This window comes from Phacochoerus africanus, chromosome 2, assembly GCF_016906955.1.
Source record: "Phacochoerus africanus isolate WHEZ1 chromosome 2, ROS_Pafr_v1, whole genome shotgun sequence".
Taxonomy (NCBI): Eukaryota; Metazoa; Chordata; class Mammalia; order Artiodactyla; family Suidae; genus Phacochoerus; species Phacochoerus africanus.
Window position 1 is genome coordinate 184,009,397 of NC_062545.1, and position 19,762 is coordinate 184,029,158.

At 43.9% G+C, this 19,762-nt stretch overlaps 1 protein-coding gene and 1 long non-coding RNA gene across 2 annotated transcripts in view; one reads left to right on the top strand and one right to left on the bottom strand.

Annotated features, from left to right (window-relative positions):
• The window catches only part of NID2 (nidogen 2), a 75,463-nt gene extending 56,030 nt beyond the window's left edge, over positions 1-19,433 (bottom strand). Inside the window, exons 1-4 of the mRNA XM_047767331.1 lie at positions 19,127-19,433; positions 18,184-18,492; positions 9,246-9,478; positions 2,219-2,934 (exon numbers count right to left, since the gene is read on the bottom strand). Of these exons, the coding sequence (XP_047623287.1) occupies positions 2,219-2,934; positions 9,246-9,478; positions 18,184-18,492; positions 19,127-19,348 (1,480 nt within the window). The 5' untranslated portion in view covers positions 19,349-19,433. The remainder of the gene's footprint in view (positions 1-2,218; positions 2,935-9,245; positions 9,479-18,183; positions 18,493-19,126) is intronic.
• Positions 2,862-9,383, top strand: LOC125119825 (uncharacterized). Its single transcript, XR_007133185.1, has 4 exons — positions 2,862-2,994; positions 7,309-7,411; positions 8,524-8,765; positions 9,311-9,383. It is a non-coding gene; the product is annotated as an uncharacterized LOC125119825 (long non-coding RNA).
• Positions 19,434-19,762: the final 329 nt, after the last annotated feature.

Genomic DNA, 19,762 nt, shown 5'->3' on the forward strand with positions numbered 1-19,762 from the left:
CTTTGTTTAGAAAAAACATAATTCACTGCCAAGAAAAAACAAGTAACAGCAGCATACTTCTATACAGTCAGCCCTCAGTATCTGCATCCGTGGATTCAAGGAACTGCAGATCCTGTATTATGTTAATGATCTGAAGCTAAGGAACCTGTGGTTGCAGATCCTCGGGTGCAGAACCCAGGATATGGAGAGCTGACCAAGGGTCTTGAGCATCTGCAGATCTGGGCATCTGCGGAGTGGGGGTGGGGGGCATCCTGGAACAAATGCCCCCCATGGATACCGAGTCTTCCTAAAGCCTGAGGTAAAACCAGAGGCTCAATTATTTTGCCTCTCTGCGTTTAAGTTTTCAAGTTTTACCACTCTGCTAATAATGGTGGTTGTGATTTTTTTGTTCAAGGTTCAAAAACTTCTAGATTTTTCCCCCTAAATGTCTCATTGTATATACAACCAGCTGTTTCAAATGCATTATGTCATTTCTAAGATGTCAATGGTGGACGTCATCCCCCAGCTGATAAATATCATAGTTCGTGGCCCACAAGGGTTATGGCTGCCGCCTCTATTCTTCTCCATGGCCAGTTCCCTAGACTTTCTGCAGTTACTCCAGCTTATCTCAGCCTCTCACAGCTCCAAGCAGGGTGTGCAGCCCCTTCTTCTTGACCCTTTAACCAATTACTCCAGGGATCGGCTTTTTAACATCACAAGCTCTTCTCAGGGCAGGAAATCACAGCCCACAAATGAAAAGACCACTTAGGAACACATCTTAACCTCAAAATCCCCTGTCTTTGGTACCTGGCTTCACATTTTCCTTAGATATTCAAAACTTATGCTGAAAATTCAGAAGACCATCAGAAATGTCTGAAGGTTCTGAAGCCTTCCAATAAAATCCACATCTTTGATTTGACAGAAAAGCTGCCCTCGGGTGTAAATGAAGGCACAAGTATTTAACAAGCCCTTTCTTCCCTCCCTATCCCCCCACCCCCATTCCCACTGCTTTCAATCCTCTATAATTAGTAACAGCAGCCATTTATTAAGATCCAGCTAGTGCAGAGGCTAACCTTAGAACGTCATTATCTCTTTTAATCCTCTCAACAAATTTAGGAGAAATCAGAGACTTGGGAGCTACATGAAGTGTCACCCAGCCAGCGTGACAGCCAGGATTCAAAGTCTGACGCCAATGTTCTCCCAGTAATCATTACACAGTACCACCTCAGTCACAAAAGACTTTTGTCTCTCCTGAAAGAAGCATTTCTTCAAGCAAATTCTTGCAAGTTAGTGCCCCTTCAGAACCACCTGGAAGACCTCTTGCCAGGTCAACCTGTTTTTACCCCATAAGTATGGGAAACAGAAAAGGTTAAAAAATAAAAATAAAAAAGGTCCCGAAGAATGCCATCACCTCTGACCTCTTGCCTCCTGTCAAGAGGTCAGATGCTCGGTCCCTGGAACAAATGGGATGAATCTGTGGCCAGTCTCCCATTCAGGTGTTTACATCCCTGACTGGAAAGAAAAGAGCTGACATGACAAGTCTCGCCTTGCAGAGCAGGAGACAGGGGCTCCGTGTCTCTATTAATTAACCGAAGCCTCCCCTGGGCATTTCTGTCCTGGCCTCTGGCTCCGGTCAGCGAGTCATGAAATGAGGACACAGCTCCAGGGAGCGGAACACCGCAGCTGCACATCCATGAATCAGAAATGACAAGACACAGGGGGCTTGCAATGTTCTCTCCCTGGGGGTCCCCTCCCCCAACCCCCTGCGTCTCCAACCAACCGGGGTTGTCCCATCACTGGGGAAGAATCTGTAATGTTCTCCAGAGCCAGCACAACTTGCCATTTAAAACTAAAGCCTGAAACCCTCCATCACTGGAACGTGTGTGAAACCTCAAAATGCTTTACCTTTGCTGAACTTTCACACTGAAATACTTCATTCCACTTGAGAGCTTAGCTGGCATGAGAGACCCAGTTCTCCACGTGCTGCGAGAGCCCCCCCCCACCCCGCTTTTTTTTTTCAACATTATTAATGGCCAAGAGATTCCAAACAGAATTTGCCTGCCAAGATGTATTTGGCCAAGGAAAGATACTCTATCTCCTGCAACACGGGTTTAAAAGTCAGCCCCCAGCTTCTTTTGGTTAAACTCTTCATCCACTCGCCTTGAGAGAAAATTCACAACTCTGCAAAACCAGCATTTTCCCAGTGAATTCTTAGCCCCCAGCTTTCAAAGCCACTTACCCTCGGTGTTGGAACCGATGTCGTCCTCCACCCCGACCACTTGCCTCCCGCGACCCAGCGGTGGAGCGTGGTCCGGCCGCCTGGGGTAATTTGGAAGAACCACCTCTCCTCCAGAAGGCACCGGGGGAACATCCCTTTCTGCGGGCAGGGCCCCTCCATCTGGGTGGGGAGGCAGAGCTGCCCAGGAAGGATCCGGTGAGTCTCTTTCTGTCTTTGGTGGGGCAGGGACTCGGGCCCCTGGCTGTTCAGAAGTCTCACCTCGGCCTTTCAAATCTGGGGCATCTATCTCCTCCTGAGGTCTCCCCTCTTTGGTTTGAGGGTCCAAGGTGGCAGACTCTGTTTCAAGCCCATCCCTAGATGTTGGACGTGGCAAAGGGGAGGGCAGGTCAGAACCTGGGAGAGAAATCCCACCTCCCGAGGGCTTCAAATCGGCTCTCGAGTGGAAGGAAACATCATCGGGGCTGTGGCCGTTGGATTCCTCCTCTGTCTCACCAGGAGGGTATTCGACTTCCTCCTCATTCTCATCATAATAATCCAAATTGTCCTCAGTGTCCTCACCCTCCGGGGCCACAGCGTGGCTGGAGGAATGTCGCAGGGGAACCGAAGGATGGGCTTTGGAAAGGTCTCCTCCAGCTGTTGCTGGCTTGACGTTGTCCAAGGGGGAGGCGCTGCCGATGTGAAAAGCCCACACTCCAGGAATCCCTAGGTTGCTGTGTCTAAATAAAACGGAACAGGACATTGTAACAAGAGTGTCCAGCCACCACCTGCCTACAAAGGTGAGCAATTTATTTTAAAAGTGAAAGACCATTAAGATCAGATTCAGGGTTTTCACTGGCAGGAAACCAAATAAAACTAGACTCACATGGTAACTAAAAGGATTATACTGAAATTTTGTTGTAAATTACCAGCAGGTTTCAAAGGCCACTGAATGCCAAACCCTTAACTCAGAAATCTTCTCTACAATCCCTAAATTTTTAATCTAAAATCTGGCTATTTGAAAACAAGTAGGGAATGTGGGACTATTTTAGCTTTCCTCTACTTTCCTCTACTTTCTTTGTTTCTTTCTTAACAAACTCAAGAAAACATATGCTTAAAATTTTTGCCACACACTTAATAATGACTCCTTTTATTTGAGAGTTAGTTACATGCCAAGCACTTAACATTCTTCAACACAACTTGCAAGGTAGGGGCAGTGATCATGCCTGATTTTAGAGAGGAGAAAACAGGTTTAGAGGGTGTAACTCATCTTAAGGTTGAACAACTAATAACTGGCAGAGCGTAGACTTGAATTCAGCACTAGTGCCAAAGCCTGTGCTCTGAATATCCATGTTAACTCAGAAGCTAATAAATATACTATAGTCAATCCATGTTCGAATTATCATTACACTACAGAATGTCAGAGGCATCTCACTGTTAAGTCATGTGGATTAATTAACTAATTTTGGACTGGTGAATCCATGTCCAAAAGTTCAATGAAACAGAAATGCCTGAGTTTCAAAAATGTTGAGCAAATGCAGAATAAAGTTAAGGGGAATGTTAAGAGAAAAGTTTAATCAAACTGCCACAGGTCACGGATGAGAGGTGTTCAGAAATATCTGGAGCCAGAGAGGTCGCTTGTTTCCTTCCATCGAAAAGAAAATGGGCTCCATTCAGTCTTCCAAATAGCCCAATGCTGCGTTAGTTTAGTCAGTGATAGATTCTGAAGAGAACAATCCCAAATACAATTTCAAAAAATCAGGAAAAGCCTGAAGGAACAAAGGGTCTGGCTGGCTTGACTACACCCAGATTCCCTAGTCTCTGGTGTGTGAACCAAACACCAGGCTCTAAATCTGTCCTGCGATGGGATTTCCCCAAAAGTTAACCCATGAGAAAATCAGAGTTAATGACTAATAAGATAGTAGGAAGTGCACTGACTCATATAGGGACAAGAGACCTTTGCTCGTTTGGGTTGGTACTTATCATATCCAAGTGAATTTCTAGAGCAGTAATATTTTTTAACACAACTCTGAGAATCAGTCAATCAATCCCTACCCCCTGGTGTGTTGTTGATGTTGCCACTGCTGCTGTTGTCATTAGTTTAGGCAAATAGGAGCATAGAAAGCAAAGCTGTAATCCTTTGTGCAATATGCTCCACAGACTTGGAAAGTTCTAAGAATTAATGCGGGTGCTTTTTGTCAAGCAAACAAGGAACACTAAGGTTATGAGAATCCTGAAGATCTGAGGATTCTGAGTTTATTATCACATCAGAGGTGCTGCAGCTGTGAAATTCCTTCTCAACCTTAGAAAACTATAAAAGCTTCAAAGAGTAGGAGAATACAAATTATGGCAGATAAAAGCTAAATAAAATAGCCTTCTAATTAAATACAAATCACTACCCTGGCTTTCGTCATTGTGCATAATGGGAGCGTAGCCAGTTTGAGTTTATGCAAAAATCCAAGGTCATTTGGAAAGCTCAGTCACAACAGAAAGAACTTAATTTATTTTCTAGAAAGGAAAACAAGGCTGCAAAATGAGATGACAATGCCTTTCTCCCTGGGCTGTTAGAAGGATTAAGTTAGAACATCACTATTTGATACATGAAAAAAAAAAAAAAGAAAGAAAGAAAATCACCATTTGGAGTAGATAAGCAATGAGATTCTGCTGTATAGCACAGGGAACTGTATCTAGTCACTAGTGATGGAACAGGATGGAGGATAATGTGAAAAAAAGAATATATATATGTATGTGTGACTAGGTCACTTTGCTATGTAGCAGAAATTGACAGAACATTGTAAATGAACTATAATAAATTTTTTTTTTTTAAAAAAAGGAAAGGAAATCACATGCTCAACACAGGGCTCTGCACATAGTAAAGACTTGAAAACCACTGTTTTCCAGGAGATGGAAAAGTATAAACTCAACGCAAATGTGTGCATTCACATTTAAATATGTCAAAGAAGAGTTATGACAAACACACTATGAATTATATAATTTATGACCTCTATGCTTATAATTGTAGGACAAGTTTGGGGAAGACAAGGATTCCATTGACTGGGAAGTTCCTAGGCTAGGGTCAAATTGGAGGTACAGCTGCCAGCCTACACCACAGCCACATGGGATCCAAGCCTCTTCTGCAACCTCAACCATAGCTCCCAACAACACCAGATCCTAAACCCACTGAGTAAGGCCAGGTATTGAACTCACATCCTCATGGATACTAGTCAGGTTCTTAACCTACTGAGCCACAATGGGAACTCCGAGAATACCTGTTTTCTAGAGATGCATACTGAAGCACTGAGGAGTGAATGGCATGCTGGGTCACTTATTTTAATTTGAGCAAAAAAGAAAAAAATGATGAAGATGGCAAAATGTCCACAGCTTGTAAATCTAGATATTTCCTTCCACTTTCCTGTGTATTTTTGAAAATGGAAATAATGAAAAGTAACACAGAAGATTAAATTGAGGAATGTTTCTATGATTTGAAGGTAAGAGAAGGCCTTCCTAAGAATAATCCCAAGAGCTGAAATCATCAAGGAAAAGGCCCATACCCTGGACAACCCTAAACGTACATCTTCTAGATCATAACTAACTTTAAAGATGAACACCTGGATAAAAATATGCACAGCATTTGAGAAGAAACATCTTAACTATATTGTTCTTATGTGTAAGAGGTCTTTGTAAACGCCTCAAGAGAAAACAGCAAAGGATACAGACAGACAAGTCACAAAAAAGATAAATGGCAATTAACCATATGAAAAGGTGCTCAGTTTTACTAGTAATCAAAGAAATTAGAGTGAAAATATGAACATTTTATACCTATCAGATTCACAAATGTTAAAAAAGAATATAAACTGGTAGGAAACAGGCACTGTTAGTCACAGCTCTCCATTACTGATAAGAAATGTAAACTGGTGCAACATTTCTGAAGGGTGATTGGTTAACATACATTAAAATGTTAAACTGTGGGAGTTGCCATCATAGCGCAGCAGAAACAAATCCGACTAGGAACCATGAGGTTGCAGGTTTGATCCCTGGCCTCACTCAGTGGGTTACGGATCCAGTGTTGCCGTGAGCTGTGGTGTAGGTCACAGACACGGCTCAGATCTGGTGTTGCTGTGGCTGTGGCATAGGCCAGTGGCTATGGCTCTGATTGGACCCCTAGCCTGGGAACCTCCATTTGCTGCAGCTGCAGCCCTGAAAAGGCAAAAAGACAAAAAAAAAAGTTAAACTGCATATATTCTTTCTCAATAATTCTACTTTTAAGAATTTTTTCATTTTTTAAAAATTTTATTGAAGTATGGTTGATGTATAATGCTGTGTTAATTTCTGCTGTACAGCAAAGTGACTCAGTTTTATATACATAATATTATTTTCATGTTCTTTTCTGTTATGGATTATCACAGGATTTGAATATAGTTCCCTGTGCTATATAGTAGAACCTTATTATTTATCCAGACTATCTATAATAGTTTGCATCTGCTAATCCCAAACTCCCAATCCAACCCTTTCCCCACCACCACCCCCTGGGCAAGCATAAGTCTGCTCCCAATGTCTGTGAGTCTGCTTCTGTTTTGTAGATAAGCTCATCTGTGCTGTATTTTAAATTCCACATGTAAGTGATATCATATGGTATTTGTCTTTCTCTGTTTGACTTACTTCACTTTAGTATGAGAACCTCTAGGTCCATCCACGTTGCTGCAAATGGCATTTCATTCTTTTTTATGGCTGAGTAATATTCTAAGAATTTACTTTTCAGACAGCTGAGAATCTGAGCAATGAGTAATATTTGGTTTACTGCCACAATAATTATAAAAGGAAAAAATCAGAAATAAGCTAAATGTTAACAAGATATTGTCTTAATAATATAGGCTATAACATGAGGCCATGTTGTACAGCCTTCAAATAATAATATAAACAGATATTTTACTGCCTATAAGACAGTGATAAATGGGAACATGCCATATGTATAACTAAAGAACCATTTTGGTTTTTAAAAGGTTTTGCATATGGCCAAAATTCTGGAATGTCCATTAATAATGGTTATCACTTGAAACAGTGATAATCTTTTTATTTCATATTTATCAGCTTTACCTGTACTTTTTTGTTTTTAGGCACAGATTATACTAAAGAAAAACTCTATCAGTCATCTTGGTCTCCTATTTTCCACTTTCAGTCAAGCAACTCAGAGGTTTTTAAGGAAGCATGAAAGATGAGGTAGGAGTTCCCACTGTGGCTCAGCAGTAATGAACCGACTAGTATGCATGAGAAGACAGGTTCAATCCCTGGCCTCACTCAGTGAGTTAAGGATACAGTGTTGCCATGAGCTGCAGTGTGTAAGCCGCAGACATGGCTCGGATCCCACACTGCTGTGGCTGTGGCTGTGGCTGGCAGCTACAGTTCAGATTCGACCCCTAGCCTGGGAACTTCCACATGCTGCATGTGCGGCCTTAAAAGGCAACAACAAAAAAGAAAGATGAGGTAGGCATGGAAGGAGGTAAATGAAACGATGTGTGGGTGTATGCATGTGTATGTGTGTCTCTGTGAGTTCTTGGGGCCTATGCGGCTGTGGTGGAGGAGCATACATGCTTTTTCCCACAGGCTTTTGGCCCCCACTGCCTCCTGTACCTTGAGGTGTCAGCCTGTCTTCCCACACTCTCGTGGAAGTGTTGAGTTGTTTGTCCACCTACGAGAGTGCAGATTGCTAATGCACAGGGCTTGAGCCTTACACATCTTTGTCCTTCCAGCATTTGGCCCACAGTGAGCTCTTAATGATGTCTAAGAAGCAGAGAACCTGTGGGCTCCAGAGCACAAGAGAAGGAAGCAACCAGGGGAGAGAAAACAAGGATCTAAGTTTTCTCCAGAGTCAGGACTAAAAGTAGCCTCAGTGGAACCCTAGAGATGCACAATGTGGGTGCCTAGAATGGGAAAGCTGGCCAGCATTCAGCCTAAAATAAATAGCTCAGAGCTCCAGGCTCGTGTTTGAATTTTGGCTTTGCCACTTCATAACTTTGAGATTATAGGCAACTTAATTTCCCTAAGCTCATTTGTCACATTGAGAAAAGAATAGGACTTAACCTCCTGAGATTCTTGTGAAGTTTTAATTAAGAAAACTTCTGGAAGTTGTTTAGCACAATGTTGACAAATCATAAGCTCTCAATAAATGTCAGCTCTGAATAACCCTATTTGGCTGTAGGGCCGGCTCTCCGGTCTCTGAGTAGAGTGGATGGCATGCAGCGTGTAAGGTGTTCCAATACCCAGGAATCATATAATGAAACTGAGAGGGTCAAGGGAGGCCATGTAACCAATGTGTTCTCTCTGGCTTCTAGGCTGGTATTCAGAGAAGGGATAAAAGCAGTGCTATTTTTTTTAAGCTGGAGAATTAATCATTATCAGCGGGTGCCAGCCCAGATACGGGGTGTGATGTGGACAAGCAGAGCGAGCTCATGTGATGGAACTAAGGAATGTGCTCGCTCCCAGGCATCGCATGGAAAACCCATCAGGACAATTTCCGATAATGAAGCCGTTGAAAAATCCTGAGACTTCTAAAACTCCACCAATCGCCCAATCGGTTTGGTCTTTTTTTTTTTTTCCTTCCAAATTTTACTATTCTTAATTTAACTTTTAACACATCTCTGTCTAAAAGACTAACTCACAACGTCTCCTCCTGAAATGATTAACCTGGAAAAACCTCAACCTGGGCAGTTATATTACTGGCTATTTTTATGTGGTTCCAAGAGCAATGTTTTCCATAGCAAGCCTCAGTGGCTGGGCCAACACTACAGAAACACACACACACACACACACACACACACACACAGAGTGCTGCATTTCTGCTATCTTTAGCCAATAAGGTAGGAAAAATAAAAGACCTTTCATATTTTGGTCAACACGTTCCTCCCAGGGTCGAGTCTAGTTCCTGGTTTTGACCTGATGTCTTGCTTAGAAACCAGCAAGATATTATTTAATGGTCTTTGGCCACTCAAGTTTGGTCAGCTCCTAAGGGTCCTCACATTCCCACAGCAAAGGGCTTAAGCCCTGTGTTACTTACTGGTAGAGATTTTTCACAGACTGTTCAGTGCTAGTCAAGCTGAAATACTGTCCCTCTCTCTTCAGGTCATCGACCTCCCCTCGGCTGAAGCCCACCCGGGCTGGAAGTTCGAGCTGGACATTGTAAGATTCTTTGGGGCGGGTTCCAAAGAACTGAAGGCCATTGGCAGGATAAAGAAAGAGGGCGTAGGTATCAGACTCATCAGATGCCAGAACTGCCTGGAAAGTATTCAGCTGCGGGAAAAAAAAAAAGAAGAAGAAGAAGGAAATATTCTTAATCTAACAAACAAATCCAAAATGATGCAAGCAAAGCATCATGAAATGCAAAGGGCTGTCCCCCTGCCTGGATTTCTCTAAATTGTTTTTATACATAATATTCTTTTAAATTTCCTCTCCAAGTACTAAATGACATTTTATAAGCTATATGATTATAATCATGTTTTATGGATGTAGATTAATAGCTGAAATCTGCATAGGTAAAAAAAGGTTAAAGAAATTTTTTTAAGGTTACAAACTTCTTTCATCCAAACTTTTTTCAGAGCTGAGAGCAAGCAGCAAAATTAACTTGTACATTCCCACAGCCACTGCCCTGGACATTCATCTAGATCATTCCTTCCTTCCTTCATACACTTATTTATTGAATGACCATCATGGGCAGGGATGGTGTGAAGCACTGGCCCATCAAAAGGCCTCCTTATTATTCTCACAGTCTCACTTTTTATTCTCTTCCATCTACCTTTTCACACCAGCACCAGAGTTACCCCACCCTCATTTCTCAGATGAGGAAACAAAGACATAGAGGCTAACAGACAGAGGATAAGGTCAAGTAGCTAGTATGCAATGGCAGGCTGGCCAGCTCCAGAGTCCCTGCCCTGCACCCCTGCACCACTGGGCCATCCTAACCACTCCTCCACCTGGTATCACAGAGGATTTGTAAGCTGCCTCAAACTCTCTTCCCAGGCTCAGATCCACCGCATCTTCATCAGATTATTTGAGATTGCCCATCTGCCCCATGTACTTGGACGCCTCTGCACAACTGCTTATGCTTCCCTGTGCCTAGAAACCCTCCTGACCTTCTAAGGCAGCCCCTCTGAGGGGTTTTACAATACCCGGTAGATTTATCCCTGTTCTCTGACCTTTCCTAACATCTTTGAGAGTGTTTCTAGAGAGCGTGCATCTTGGATTGCCTGGTCTCTGCTTATGTGTTTGTAAACTCCATTCATTAATTCATTTATACATTAATTCCAGCAGCCAGAGCCCTACTAAACACTGGACATTAAGTCTGGTGCAAAGGAGCAAAGGATGGGAGGCTCTGCCCAGGATAGTCTCACAGCTTAGGAGAGGAAAACAGCCACGGCTGGAATTCTAGGAGAGTTGCTGGAGAAGGTAGCAGAGGCCAGAGAGGAGGGTGTGGGCCTGAGACCTCAGGGTTGGGGTGGGAGGCGTCGCAGAGGCTGCCGTGAATGTTGATAAACACTGTAGGAGCCAACGAAGACCAGACAGAGCAGCCAGGAGCCTGAAATAGCCACAAACTCAACACCCATGTCCTTATAGAATCACTCCTTAAAGTTCAATCTACTCCCCAATTTTCAACAAGATACTTTTTTTTTTGCCTTTTCCTGCATCCAGCTACCTCCCCCAACCCAAAGGGTCAGTTAATGGTGCTTGATTATCTTTATCTTTTTATTTTTTTCTTCTTTGGTTGTTAGAGGGAAATTTTTTTTTTTATTTGATTTTTCTCGGAGTATAGGTGACTTAACAATGTTGTATTAGTTTCAGGTGTACAGCAAAGTGGCTAGTGATACGTATAAATAAATCCCTTTTTTCCCATATAGATTATTACATACTATTGAGTAGATTTTCCTGTGATACACAGTAGATTCTTGTTAATCACTGATTTCATACAGTAAATTATACAGTAAATGCCTACATGCTATTCCCACCCTTAAAAAGAAGGCCTCTGGAAATACCTCCCTACTAAAGCCCACTCTTTTTACAATTCAGCAGGGAACAGGGGAGGTATTTATAAATACCACTACTTCCTAAATAATGTGGCTTAAAACCTTATTTACTGCTAAGTAGTATTGTTTCCCCATTTTTCTAGACAGACAAAATTAGGCAGAGAGAAGCACATCACATTTTACTAAATAAAACAGCAAACAAGAGGCCTGAACCTGCATTCTAGTCTGTCCTGGGTCCTTCCTACATGGTACTCAAGCTCTTTCTAAAGTTAATTCTACTTTTCCATGTTTCATTTCAAAGTGTAGCTTGGAGGATTTGCTTACAGGACAAAGAAACTCAGGTGTTAAAATGCTTTTCCAGGAGTTCCCGTCACGGCGCAGCGGAAATGAATCCGACTAGGAACCATAAGGTTGCAGGTTTGATCCCTGGCCTCACTCAGTGGGTAAGGATCTGGCGTTGCTGTGAGCTGTGGTGTAGGTCGAAGACAAGGCTCGGGTCCTGCGTTGCTATGGCTGTGGCATGGGCCGGCGGCTGTAGCTCTGATTAAACCCCTAGCCTGGTGTGGCCCTCAGGTGCAGCCCTGGAAAAGACAAAAAGCCAAAAAAAAAAAAATGCATTTCCACAAAAAAACCAAAATGCTATCCATCCTCTCTTAGTTCTCCAACAGAGAAAAGGTCACTTTGCTTGGCTTGGCTTTTTGTGTTTCCTTCTTTTTTTTTGAGCTCAGAAACTTAAAGACAGGGGGCCTAGTATATTTGCTATTGTTGTCGTTGTTGATTGTTTCATCCTGAAAGCTTGACTTTTCCAAAAACAAAAGGCAAGGGATGTTTTCTAGAATTTCTGAAAGCTCGGAAGCTATAACTTCTGCCAAATGTTAACAAAGGCTGTTCTGTATCATGTCTGTACAGAATACATACTACACCATCAATGAGTGGTGACTCAATAGCTTCAGAGTTTTACTTCAGTTGGAATAAAGTTCAATTAAGGAAAGAAAGGTACCCAAGGAAGGAGAAAGACTGTTTTAAACACTAAGCTCTTAAAGCTCCTGGTATTGATTGCCCACAATAAACGACAGATAGGAGGAATCCTGGTTCTAAGTCTAGAGAAATTCTATAAGATAAGGAAGTCCCATAGATGGTGAAGGAATTGAAAGGGATTGGGCAGGGAGTAAACAGCTGCGAAGGGGAGAGGCTGGCTTTTTACTGGGGGTCTGGGTATTTAGCACTTTATTTTATTCATTCTTTCGGCCAGTCAATAAATTCATTTCAATGAAAATTTATTCAGTGTCTTTCATATGCCATCCCTGAGATAAGCCCTTATTACAGGTGGCAAGCGGTTATTGAATCTACTTGTCTCCGCTGAAATAGGCAAATAGAAGAATTTTAAATAGATCCCAGATGGGGGCCAAAAAAAGTTTGTCTGTTTACAAACCACCTGCCCGCTCAGTGACCACTTTTAAAGCTCTCTCTTGGTTCCACAACTTTCTACATCTAACCTCTAAAAAGCCCATTGCATGATGTCCTGCAGGCCTCCTCCCCCCAGCACACTCCTTGACTGGCTTCCAGACCGGAAAGGTCTTCGCCTTCCTAGAGAAAAGCCTTCACGAGAAACCCCACATGCTCCAGCCCTGAAGGGAAAGCCTCAGATGAGCTGCCAAGCCCCACAAAAGGGTCACCAGTTCCCAACTCCCCCAGGATCCCGGGGCCACCATGGGAAGACATGCGCAGGGCCAGTGCTGAGAGCTTCAACATCTGCCATCCTGTTATCAGCGAGAAAAGCCAGAGCCCTCGGCAGAAGCCGGGCAGGGCCAGGCTCTCCCTCCCAGGTGAAGGACACCGCTAATCATTGTTGCCTCGATGCTCTGCAGAGCCAGGCTGGTGGATACAAGCATGCTCTTCAACGAGTTCCTAGATTTTGCAATCATTTTATTTTACTTTTTGGCCTTTTTAGGGCCATAACTGCAGCATATGGAAGTTCCTAGGCTAGATAGCTGCAGCTGCTGGCCTAGGCCACAGCCACAGCAATGTGGGATCCGAGCCGCATCTGCAACCTACACCACAGCTCATGGCAACACCAGACCTATAATCCACTGATCAAGGCCAGGGATTGAACCTGAGTCTTCATGGATACTAGTTAGGTCCTTAACCCACTGAGCCACAATGGGAACTCTCCTCCTGCTCATTTTATGTTACTGCCCCACACCTGCCTTCCATTTCTCCAGCTGCAGCTCTATTAGCCTTCTCCCAGGATACACCACAGGCCAGAACAATCTCTCCTGCTGACTCATTCTCAATATCCATTCTTTCAGCCCAACTTAAATCCAGACAACTCCCTGTACCACACAGATCTGTGTAGCCCAGTTCTCCATCCCCCTCATTCCTCAAACAACAACATAATATGTGCCCTACTCCCCCACCCCCCAAAAAACACAGCTAAAGTAAACACTTTTAGTCCTCTTTATGTTTCCTGTTAAAAGTTCTTTGAATGTCAACACCATGACTTCTTTGCTCTCTGGAATACCTATGACAGTTCAAGGAGTCTTAGATTGAGAGAACTGATATACACATTTGTTCATATGTTTTTAGAGGCAGTTACACCTTGACATTCCTGCAATATCAGGTACCACACATCCTGTCACACCCACCATGAATATTCATGGTGAGAAAAGGCAACAACTGAAATAGTGTTAGGTGGTAAAGATGCCATTCCTCTGATATCTTCAGGTTTCCAGGAACTCTGCAACATGAGGTTAGTAGGCCACAGTTTAAGAAGGGCCTTGTAGAACTCACACAGTCCTTCATGCGAAGTATATTACTGTTGGCTAAAATCTATCTCCAAAGAACTATGAAAACAAGAACTCGTGTCCCCAGGGCTCTTCAAAGTATGCAGAAGAACCTTCGATGTGGGTAATTAAAGAAACATCCTCTCTCCAAACACAATCTTTATCTCTTTTCTAAATGAAATTCTGAAACCAACTCAGCACTTGGCCATGTCTGAAGACTGATTTTAATTAGAAAAGTAAAAGAGGTGGATTCTACAACTCTCCCCCTTCTTCGCCGCCCCCTCAAAAAAACAAAGCCCAGACAGAAGTTGCAATTTAGAAAACCTTGTATTTAAAGAGTCCTTATGTAAAGCATGTACATCACAGTTCGCTTACAAGATAGAGAAATAAAAGAACCAGAATCTGGTCCCATCAGGCCAATATGGAGGAAAACAGATAGGCTGAGCATCTTTACCACTAGGGCTAAGAGACCACAATGGCTACTTGAAAATGTCACCTTAGTGAATTCTCACAACAGTCTTGTGAGGTAGGTATAGCTCCCTCATTTTACAGGTTAGCAAACTAAGACTGAGGCTAGAGCATTGCTTCCAAAATCACTGGACAACCTTCGTGAACCATTTCTTTCAAAGTGTATTTGATTGTCATTATCTTCACATCTGCCCTAAAGGTTGCCCAAGAGAAACATTATTCCCACGCTACAGATGAAATTGAGAAAAGTAACAAAGTCACCTAGTCTGTATGATAATTTTCAATTTTTTTTTTTTGTCTTTTTAGCTATTTCTTGGGCCGTTCCTGCGGCATATGGAGGTTCCCAGGCTAGGGGTCAAATCGGAGCTGTAGCCACCGGCCTACGCCAGAGCCACAGCAACGCAGGATCCGAGCCGCCGAGCCGTGTCTGCAACCTACACCACAGCTCACGGCAACGCCGGATCCTTAACCCACTGAGCAAGGGCAGGGACCGAACCCGCAACCTCATGGTTCCTAGTCGGATTCGTTAACCACTGCACCACGACGGGAACTCCTTTTTTTTTTTTTTTTATAATTTTCAATTTCAAATAAGTCCTGATAAAGTTGGAATCCTAAAGCTCTAGTGTGATCTCATCACCCAGAGATTGTGTACAACTGCTCATCTCTCCCATTCATCTCACTCAGCTTAACACTGTCTTTCTTTTCTCTGCTGAAAAAGTAAGACAGATGCACCTGAATTCCTTTCAGAGCACTGGAATACACATTTGGAAGAAAGAAGGCATCAATAGGGTCTTGGCAGATTTTGTTTCAAGTTCATTCTTCCTTTGAATGAAATATGGCTCCAAGTACTCTTCTGGTACTAACATCACATCATGACAATAAAACTCAAGCCTCATTTATTGGAAGTCTTGGGAAAGGCACAACTATCATTGTGTCTATCTACATCACTTGTGCCAAGGAAATGGGTCTTGCATGAAAAGTCTGGTTAAAAGCAACAACAACAAAAACCTAAGAATCAAGAAAATTGTATCCTCAACCCAACTTTGCCTTACTCAGTGCAGAATTCTGGACAATCACCCTAACAGCAAACAATAAGTCTTGCCATACTTATCTGGCAGCATTGTTGTGGGAAGGCAGCATTGTTGTGGGGAGACAGCATGATAAAATGTTATTGGAAGAATTAACAAGATAAGCTGAAAAAAATATATATATGTAATAATTGTCTAGGTAGTCTGTCTGTCCTTTAAGCCCTTACCTTCTCAATACAATCAAAAAGAGCTCTCAAACACCAACCAACTTCCTTCAAAAGCTGCCAGACACCAAAGAATCAAGTCCAAACTCCTATTAGAGCACAATCTGCCCCCACCCCACAGCCTTCCCAGGCTCATGTCCCACCACCCTTCCTCTTCAGTAATAAGAACCACATGTGATGCCCTAAACACAGTACACATTGTAGTAAATGGGTGACATGTCATGTGTTCTCCTCTCTATTGGGAATGTTCCATTCTGCTTAATACAAATTTGAAGACAATTCACACTGAAACCTTCCCAGATATGGTCCTTTAACCAGGGATGGGTAGAGTTAGTCTCTTTAAGTCAATATGTTACTACACTTACATTGAAAAATAGTCAATGTCCATATTAAATGATGAGATCCTTGGGAGTAGAGAATGTTTCCTTTCAGAATGTGTATACCAGTCCTGAACTACTCTAAGTGTGCAAAAAAGGTTTGCTGGATAAATACATCTCAACTACAAATTACTTTAAATTTATAATTTAAGTATAAATTACTTATACACACAAATATGAATATGCCACAAATAAGATAAATGTTTAGAAAAGAAGACTAGAAGAAACATAATAAAGCATTAGCAGTGGTGACTGCTGGTTAGTAGAATTATAAATAATGTCTATCTTCTAAACTTTGTATTATAGGCATGTTAAACTCAATTTTAAATGTTTTTCAAACTTAAAAACAAAAAATGAATGAATGCAACATACTTACCTTATTCATCTTGCTCCAAACCCCCACCTAGCCCAATGCCCTATACAAACAGGGTGCCCAATATATTTGTTTGAACTGAATGTATTCTGTTGAACTTAATAACTGAAATGTCAAATCTATGCATTAACAAAAATTCAGTAAACTAAATCACGTATTGCCTGACCAGGAAAAAAAAGGATGGCAAAAATCGGTTCAAATGGAATTCCCCTTGTGGCTCAGCGGTAATGAATCTGACTAGTATCCATGAGGATGCAGGTTTGACCCCTGGCCTCGCTGAGTGGATTAAGGATCCAGCTATCACATGAACTGTGGTGTAGGTCACAGACAAGGCTCGGATCTGGCATTGCTGTGGCTGTGGTGTAGGCCGGCAGCTATAGCTCCAATTTGGTCCCTAGCCTGGAAACTTCCATATTCATGTGGTGCGACCCTAAAAAGACAAAAAAAAAAAAAAAAAATCAGTTCCAATGGTTTTTATTTCTAGATCTTCTTTGCTTAGTAGTGCCTTTAGGAAATGGTCCTTTTACAGCACACTGAACAAGAATGGTTACCATCTTGAATGACTCAGTGGGAGTGGGCAAGCTATTTAATCTCTCTGAACCTCAGGGAACGTAGATGCCATCTTTCCGAAGCTAAGAATCATTTTGATGAATTAAAACAGAGATAAATTCAAAAAGTTTCAGTCCCTGGAGTATGATATTTTAGATTCAGATCTAACTTCAAAGGAGGAAGCCTTTATTTGTCCAGGAGTGAGGCAGTCACCTTTTGCCAAGCCACCCTGGCCCAGCCTGATGTCCATTTAGAGTACCTCAAATGTTGCTGCCAAGCCTAAAGACTGGTATAGTCTCAGATAGTGACTATACAAGGAATCAAGGACAGTTTCCTGCAAAGTAGGAAGCATGTTAACCCATACCTGTAGGGCAATTTGGTAAAAGCTATCAAAACACCGTATAAAAAAATGCATCTCTCTGGTCCACCAATTCCACTTCCTGGAATGTCAACTAGTGACATGGTAAAAAGATTTAGCTTTAAAAAATCCTTCCCAAACTTATAATAATGAAAAATTGGAAATAACCTTGCTGACCACTGGATGGAGTTTGCATATGCTAAAAACGTTGTAGGAATATATTTACATTTATTGATGTTATAGATATATTTATAAACATATTCACAATTTACTATTGAGTGAAAAAAAGTTACAAGACAGTATGTGCAGTGTGAACCCATCATTAACAGACAGTGATAAATGCAGATGTGGACAGAAAAAAGCTCTGGCAGATGTGCATGAGACTTTAACAATGGTTATCTTTGAGTGGTAGGAAAATAAGAGGTTGTTCTTTTTTAAATTGCCTGTATTTTCTGATTTTTTTTCCTTCAACGAACATATAATTAGAAATAGTTCTGGTATTCTGAGGTGATTCAAAAAATAAACAATCTAACAGTAAACCCCCTTGTGTTCTAAGGGCCTTCTGCATGTGCATTGAGGCACTCATACCCCCTAAGCATTTCTCGCAAGAGTGACCACCACTCAGAACCTCAGAAAAAGCCTGGAGAAAAGAGTCTTCTTCGCCTCCAAGCTACTTAGCCCTGGTGCCACCAAAGCATACATCAGGTTCAGCGGGCGAGCAGACTCAGGAAAAACTTCAAGCCAGTCCCTGGTTTCCAGTACAAAATTCAAACCCATCCTTCAGCTGGCTTGGAGCTCAAACATCTCTGGTCACTTACCTCTCCCGAGGGCGGGGCCCCGCGCTTGGGCTCCTCATAGGCGCCCACCCGCTCCCAGGTGGCCAGAAAGGCGTGGGTGGGGACGAAGTGCGCTGCCGAACGCGGGAAGCCAGTGCGCACGTAGCGAGCAGCCAGGCTCAGCACCTCTGGAGAGGTGTCCTCGCGGTACAGCACCCGGCCCCTGCCGTGACTTGTGTCGATGTCGGCCAGGAAGGGGGCGATGGCTGGGAAGTCTGTGGGGAAATCGTCGTCCACATACTGGGTCTCCCTAGGGAAGTCCTGGGTGGAGATGATGCCGTTGGTGCCCACCTAGGGGATGATGAGGGGGACAAAAAGGTGACGGTCGCGTATGTTGTAGGAAGCCCAAAGGCGGCCACCACAGGTCGGTACACCCGGCCTCCGCAAGGAGGGAAGGGAACCGCCCCGGGCATGAAGCGCCCTCTTCCCCATCGGCTGGAAACTCTTCTCCTGGTTCAGAGCGACCAGCGCAACTTCAGCCATCGTCCCACCCACCACCCCTACCCCATAAGCGCATGGCAATAGGTCCAGGAGCCCTAAAACCGGATCACCTATCTTCTCTCTTCCCGCACAACCCTGGAAAAAAGCTCCAGGTCCGAGGAGGGAACACCCAGCTCGGCAGATGTGCACAGCTTTCTTGCTGCCCTAATTGGAAACCCTACTGGCCTCTTTAGCAGCTCCACCTGGGACGCTAATGCCGCTGCGAACAATTCTTCCTCTCCTCTTGAGGCAAGAAACAGCGGATCCTGAAAAGCATCGATGCAAAGCCAGGTCCCACCCTAAGGACGCTCCAAGACCGACGGCCTTGCGGACTATTTCCTCCCTTCAGAAGGCAGGGGTTCGGTGAGATCCACGCTACACTGACCCCTGAGCAGAAGCTGCAAGAAATATGCCGCGTCCCTTACCAGGATGAAGCTAAACTTACATAGAGGTCGCTAAATTGGGCATCGTAGAAGCGCAAGGGAAGAGCCAGCTTCACGGCGGCTGAGCTTTCGTCGTCGCCTTCCTGCAGGAGTTGGTCCCCCAGCGACTGCCCGTAAGGGAAGAGTTCGTCCGGCTGCAGCGCCACGGCCCGGGACAGCAGCAGTAGCAGCAGCAGCGGCGGCGCCCGCAGAGCTGGCCGCCTGGCCCCCCGGTACCCCCGCATGCTCGTTCGGCCCTGGGCTGCCCGGCGGCACAGCGCTTCCCTGCCTGGCCTGCCAGCCCACTAGTTGAGCCGCGCCGGCCTCCAACCTGGATCCCCGCGGGCGCCAGGGCGGGGCGGGACTTTAAGCCCGCCCTAGCCTGATTGGCCTCGTCCCTGAGCCTGGGACCAATTGCCGGCTCTGAGAAAGTTCGACAGCAGCCGCCACATCTGGTTCTCGTTAAAAGTTTTCTAAGGCAGCGGTCAACCGAGTGGCTGGACTGCAGAGGTGAAAGCCCCTGGCCCGTGCTTGGAACTACGCCTTCTCCTCCGCTTCCGCTCCCCAAAAGCTCAAGGGGTCACCTTCACCCCACCAGTGGAAGCCGCCCAGGGGTCCCGCCGAGACCCTTCCCCGGACCAAGTGGCCCGCACTGTCCG